Below are 6,896 nucleotides of genomic sequence, written 5' to 3'. Positions count from 1 at the left end.
GCTATAGTATCTTTTGAGTATCTTAGAGTGACCAATTTGATAGAAAATAATTTGAGTTTTATTTTTGTATTTTGTTTTAGTTATGTAGCTGTGGTTTAAATGGGTAACTCAGGTTTTCCATCATAAATAGGGACTCAATTATTATTTGGTTGAATGAAGAGACAAACTTGTCTCTTAATTCAGTGGTTCTCAAAGTGATTGATTGATTGATGTACTTTATTTAGTGAGATATGAGAACAACAGTACATGGAAGTACAAATTCACAATACAAGGTCTACTAAACTGGAAGACTCATAAAGCACTAAAATTGTTTAAGATGAGATCCCCATGCACACAAATCATGATGACATATAAGAGACAGACAGATATACACACTATACACAATGTCATACAAGTGGATTCCAGGGACTCTGTGGGTTCCTTTATGGGGGTCTAAATGGACCCTTACAATTCTGTAACTCTGACAGTGTAGAAATAGAACCAAATGGACCCTAACGGGTCCATTTGGTTCCATTTCTACACTGTCAGAGTTAAGGGGAAACCTTGTCATTTTAAAGTTGGAGAACCACTGTGACTTAATTCAACCAAACTAAGAATAATTTAGTCCTCTAGGTGGCAGTAATGCTCAAATATGTTTTGCCAACCGGCATTAAACCCCAATAGAAGAAGAATAAGTCCAAACTGGAGGGATATCTGAGTTGTGAGAACAACAAACCAGGGCTAACAGGCTAACAGGCTAACAGGCTAGCAGCTGATCATTACAACCACTCATACATAAAGAGTCGCAGCCTAAGGTAAGGAGTGGACTTAATTCTGCAACAAAACGACTCTCTAATAACCTGGGTTAGGTTTAAAGCTAAGGCTACATGCTTACACATGCTGCTGCTGTCAGTTAGCATTTGGCTCTATAGCTTATTAGCTACAGTTTAGAAACATTTGTTTTGAAGTGGCTCTCAAACTTCTTTTTAATTTCAAGGACCCCCACAATGTGGTATGCATTTATAGGCCACGGACCCCCTTAACTCTGACCTGTAAAGGTCCATTTATTAGGTTACACTTGTACACTTTCAGTGTCAGAGTCACATGTAACTGGGTCCAAGGTGCCCAGTTATCCCTAGGGACATATGGGCACTAGGGAAATCTGGGCACCAGGAAGAGTGGGCACTAGGGAAATCTGGGCACCAGGAAGACTGGGCACCAGATAAACTGTCTACTAGGAAGAGTGGACACTAGGAAAATGTGGGCACCAGGAAGACTGGGCACCAGATAAACTGGGCACTAGGAAGAGTTGGTTCTAGGGAAATGTGGGCACCTGGAAGAGTGGGCACTTATGGCCAAAATACGCCATATTTAATATTTTGTATTAAATATGCTATTTCCACTATTTGACAAAATAGTGGAAATAGCACTACATCTACAAGCTCACAAAGCATTGTGTGAACTTGTAGATCTGCTATTTTCCCACTATTTTTTAAAATGTTTCATAACGTATGAACCTTTCTTGACATGGAAACGATTATGACGATGATGCAAAAATAATTGCGATTATCTCAAGTAATTGCAATTATGTCGTAATTGTGACAGGCCTGGCATTGAATAGCTATATTGTCTGTGAATGAGCACATCATCATTAAAGGCGTGCTTTTTTTCTCCATTGTTTTGCGTGGAAGGAACAATCCGTAGCAATGATGGTGGCTCATTTGCAATTGCTTGGTCTGTTGTTCACCCTACATAATGGCTACTGCTTAAATCCACTCCATAAAATGTGTGTGTGGGGGGAATAGCAAATCTACAAGCTCACAGTTTGCCCAGTCTTCCTGGTGCCCAGATATCCTTAGTGCCCACTCTTCTCCACCCCAAAGTGCCCACTCTTCCGGGTGCCCACTTGTCCAAGTGCCCAGTCTTCCTGGTGCCCAGATTTCCCTAGTGCCCACTCTTCTCCACCTCTAGGTCCCCACTCTTCCAGGTGCCCACATTTACCTAGTGCCCACTCTTCCGGGTGCCCACTTGTCCAAGTGCCCAGTCTTCCTGGTGCCCAGATTTCCCTAGTGCCCACTCTTCTCCACCTCTAAGTCCCCACTCTTCCAGGTGCCCACATTTACCTAGTGCCCACTCTTCCTGGTGCTCAGTTATCCCGGTGCCCACCTTTTCCTGGTGAACACTCTTCCTAGTCTTCCCAAAAATATGGTGCCCAGATGTCCCTAGTGCCCACCTATCCTGTATCCAAAGAAATACTTACTGTAGTTTGGTCCTTCACAAAATAAACTATACAGCAAAATGTAATGCCACAAACAATATTACTAAGCTTGCCTTCTTTCATCTCAGAAACATCGCTAGAATTAGAGCCTTTCTGTCAGTGGAGGATGGCTCGACTACTGTAATGCACTTTTTTTCTGGCCTTCTTAAGAAAAGCTCTGACAGACTACAACTTGTTCAGAATGCGCCAGCCAGAGTTTTAACAAAAACCAAGTTGAGAGAACATATCACTCCAGTTTTAGCATTCTTGCATCCTTACACTGGTTCCCGGTAACTTGTTTTTAGTGTTTAGCACTTTCCTACCTTTCTGATTGCCCGCCCCAAATATGTTCCAACACATCTCCTTAGGGCCTCCTCGAGGTGCCAAAAATGAATTATAAAAAACATGGCGAAGCAGCTTTCTGCTTTTAACGGCCTGGAACAAGTTCCCAATACATATAAGACAGGCAACGGCCATAGATAGCTTTTAAAAGCAAGCTCAAGAACCCACCTTTTTACTCTTGCCTTTAGTTGATTCCATTTGATATTTGTTTTGTTCTTGCTATTGTCTTGTATTGTTTTATTGATATTAGATCTTGCCTACGTTTTTGATCTTATTGTTTTTAATCTAGTTTAATATTGTGTTATTTTTCTTTTGATGATATTTTTTATGTAAAGCGCTTTGGGCTGCATTTGATGTCATGAAAGCTGCTAAACAAATAAAGTTTATTATTATTAATGTCAAAAACACTGCATTACAAGTAAAACTCTTATAGACAGTACTTTTAGTATTAAACTTAAAGTGCTGTCTTGGTTCCCCTGGGCGGATACATCATTATATATATTGTTCCTGTCGGGAAGAAACCTCTTATCTCCATTTTATGTATCGCGCTTTTTCCTCATTTCTCACTTGTCTTTGCGATGTGGATTTGTAAAGCAGCGCTGTGGTAAAAAGGTGACCATGGACATGGATGATGACACCACCGTCTTTTCAACCCTCAAGTCCTTTAACTCCTTCATCTCCAGACCAGACCCCCCTCAGCGTTCACAGGCCACAGGCTCCGAAAACCTGCAGAATCAGTTCAAACGTGGCATGGAGGTATACAGCACTTGTTTCTCAACCTTTTTTTATTACATTTATTTCTTGAGCTAAACGTTTGGGAACCACTGGCCTACACCAGTGGTTCTCAACCTGTGGTTCGGGATCCCCATGGGGGTCTCTACATGATGCGGGGGGGGGGGGGGTCGCCATGATGACAGTGAAGTGACAATTTAAGGACTTTTAAGACCTTTTTAATACCTAAATAAAATTTGAAATTAAAAAAGAAAAAAATTGTTATCAACAAACTATAACCTACTGTAAAAACTGGTCAAACATTGGCCAAATTGTCAAATAACATAAGAAAGAGGCAAACATTGTGAAAAAAGCGGATCTACAAGCTCACAACTGAAGACCCACGAGGCGTTGTGAGCTTGTAGATCAGCTATTTTGACAATGTTTATCTGCGGAACGGAGTCAAACAAAATGTACTCCCTCAACTCCTACAATTGCTTATCAGGGTGGGGGTTCCCTAGTTCAGATATGATTATGTTGGGGGGTCCCCAGTTCAAATATGATTATTTTGGGGGGTTCCCAGTTCAAATATGATTATTTTGGGGGGGTCACAGCCTGTAAAGGTTGAAAACCACTGGCCTACACACCAACACCAGAAAACCCTGTTGTCTCTTTTCAGCTGATGGAAGCAGCAGAGAGGGTCCACTCTAAGACGCAGTTTCTCCAGCTGGACCAGGAGAAGAAACAGATGGAGATGAGTCACAAACGGGCTCGTTTTGAACTGGAGAGGGCTGCCACTGACAGCGCCCGAGACCTGGAGGTACAGCACTTTATGCATGCCGTCCTATCATGCTCATGTTCACACATGCATTGCCAAGATAAATGACCCCCCGCTGTTTATCTGTAAATATACGTTTACTGCTCCTAGTATTGATGATCTCTTGTATAGTATTGTATGTATGTCTTGATGAATTGAATGCACACGACCACAATGGAAACAAGCCCTCAGGGCTTTTTGTGTTATCCCTTTAGCATTATTGTATAACTGTACCTCTGTACTTTCTGCAAACTGTTAATTAAGTATTCAATCAATCAATCAAACCGATGGAAGAAGAAGTGCCCAGAATTTGAGAGACGCGTTGTGAGCTTGTTGTTCTCCTATTTTCACTTATCGCTCATGAGTCGTAATCGAGGCAAAGGTTTTGAAATAATTGCCCCCTCCCTGTACTGTAACTATGCTTTTCATATTTAGTGGTGTAAAGTAACTAAGTACATTTACTCAAGTACTTTTACACTGTACTTGAGTACAGTTTTGAGGTATTTTTTACTTTACTGGAGCATCTCCAATTTTCTGTATTTTTACTTCTACTCCACTACATCTCAGAGACAAATATTGTACTTTAACTCCACTACAATTATTTTTAAACTTTAGTTACTTTGTGGATTTTGATTACTATTACAAAACATACATTAACCACTTCAGCCCTATATACATTTCGGCCATTTGAAAATGGCCGATCTACAAGCTCATAATGCGTCGTGATGTGAGGCATTGTGAGCTCTGCTATTTTCAAAATGTTTTTATACATTTTATACATTTGAAAACATGTGAAATGGGACATTCTGCATAATGCGTATTTTCTACTTTTGGTACTTTGAAATTCCAGACTTTTACTTGTAACAGAGTATTTCCACATTGCAGTATTGATACTTTTACTTAAGTAAAACATTTGAGTACTTTTTTCATCTTCCAGCGTGAGCTGACCAGGAATCAGGACATGCTGGGGAGGATCAGGCGCGTGGAGGAGAGAGAGGCGGAGGCGACTAAAAGCCACGCGGAGCAGGTGGAGGCGAACCGAGCCCTCCGCACCAACATGGAGAGCCTTGGCAAGAGACTGGAGGACAGGAACACCATGCTGAACACGGCCAACGAGGTAAACCTTCGGCATGCGGGCGTTTTGTATTACTAGTAGGATACTTAGTTTTGAGGACATAAGCATTTCAATTAGCATTGGGCAATTTATGGCCATTTTTAACCCTAGCTTTGGTTTCTGCCTGACGGCAACAATATTGTACATTTTGATTATTTTTTTGTTAATAGATTTTTTAATTAACACATTGGGTGCCAAAACCGTATATATACGGTTTTGCGCATACTAACGTTGAGTGCCAAAACCGTATATATACGGTTTTTGAAAAAAAATAAAAAATAATTAATTATTATTTTTTTTCTTTTTTTAATTTTTTTTTTTTTTTTCCTTCACAGCAACAGGAAATATCACTCCTACAAGATTTAGACTCCAATCCACCTCCTGGTTAACTTATGACTTCAAAAACCTGTATCTCGGCTCCTGTGCACTTTTTTTTTTTACAATGTTAATTTAACTATTTTCAACAGGCTGCAACTGTGGAATGGATTTCCGAATGTTTTAAATTTTTTCCCCCCGATTGTACGAGACCTGTATGTGTGTAATGAGGGGATCACCGTGAGGACGGTGATCACTGAAAATATTTTGTGACTACTTGAAAAAGGTTCAAAATCTTTAAAAAGTCCTGGCACTCAAAGTATAATATTTTAATAAACCTCTGGCACCCAATGTGTTAAAACTGTTGTGTTTCGTTGCTGTAGGGCAGAAATCTCTTATCTCCATATTTTAACGTTTTGTGTTCTTCTTTAACCCATTAAGACCTGGAACGCAGCTGTGTCACTTTAGGTTTCTTTGGCTATTCACCGAGTGCCGCGCTATGAGCTTGTAGATCTGCTATTTTTGAAAAATTGTAAACAAATATTTTTTATATTTTTTTTCGAAAATCTGTTGGGATTTAGAAAACATTTTAAGAATCGGACTCGGGCCTTAATGGGTTAAATTAACGCCTTGATCATACATACTACAGCCTCACTCAAAAGTATCGAAAGTATCAGATCCACAAGCTCGAAATGCGGAGCAAAGTGACAAGTTTTGAGCTTGTATATCTGCTACTTTTGATACTTTTGAATTTGAATCCTGAAAAGTAACAGTTGTTTGGACGTATGAGTGTTCCACCCGACAGAGATGGTGTATCTATTTATATTATATCCACACTAACCAGCTTTAACTGTTACTTTATTTGTTTTCCGCACGGTGTTGGTACGGTGCAGACCATCAACATTTTGACGGATGAGATCCGAGACCTGAAGCAGGACGTTCAAAATAAGGACTCCAGCATCTCCTCCAAGACCCTGGACAACCAGTCTCTGCAAGAACAGCTGGATGTACAGCGCAGGCAAGCACACACACACACACACACACACACACACACACACACACACACACACACACACACACACACACACACACACACACACTTGTATTTGTAGGCATTACATTTAGTTTGACTCGGTTCCACAGATAAATATTGTGAAAATAGCCTTTTTACAAGCTCACAGCGCGTTGCACTGCGAGGCGTTGCTTGTCAAAAAGTGCAAATTGTTCTAATACATTTAAAAAAACATTTTAAAATAGTGGAAATAGCTGATACACAAGCTCACAATGTGTCGCGATGCTTCATATGGTGAGCTATATCAGCTATTTTCACTACTCTTGTGTGACACTCTTGTATGATCAAG

General features: G+C 40.3%; 1 protein-coding gene across 2 annotated transcripts in view; it reads left to right on the top strand.

The window, feature by feature from the left end:
* Positions 1–671: 671 nt before the first annotated feature.
* The window catches only part of mad1l1 (mitotic arrest deficient 1 like 1), a 273,709-nt gene continuing 267,484 nt past the window's right edge, over positions 672–6,896 (top strand). For both annotated transcript variants that reach the window (XM_080443017.1, XM_080443016.1), the window contains exons 1-5: positions 672–794; positions 3,173–3,334; positions 3,969–4,109; positions 5,044–5,223; positions 6,429–6,553. In XM_080443017.1, coding sequence (XP_080299143.1) covers positions 3,197–3,334; positions 3,969–4,109; positions 5,044–5,223; positions 6,429–6,553 — 584 coding nt within the window. In that variant the 5' untranslated portion in view covers positions 672–794; positions 3,173–3,196. The remainder of the gene's footprint in view (positions 795–3,172; positions 3,335–3,968; positions 4,110–5,043; positions 5,224–6,428; positions 6,554–6,896) is intronic.

Source organism: Gymnoscopelus braueri (genome assembly GCF_963280865.1).
Source record: "Gymnoscopelus braueri genome assembly, chromosome: 2".
Lineage (NCBI taxonomy): Eukaryota > Metazoa > Chordata > Actinopteri > Myctophiformes > Myctophidae > Gymnoscopelus > Gymnoscopelus braueri.
Note: the sequence above shows the minus strand (reverse complement) of the source record. Positions and strands in the feature narration are given on the sequence as shown.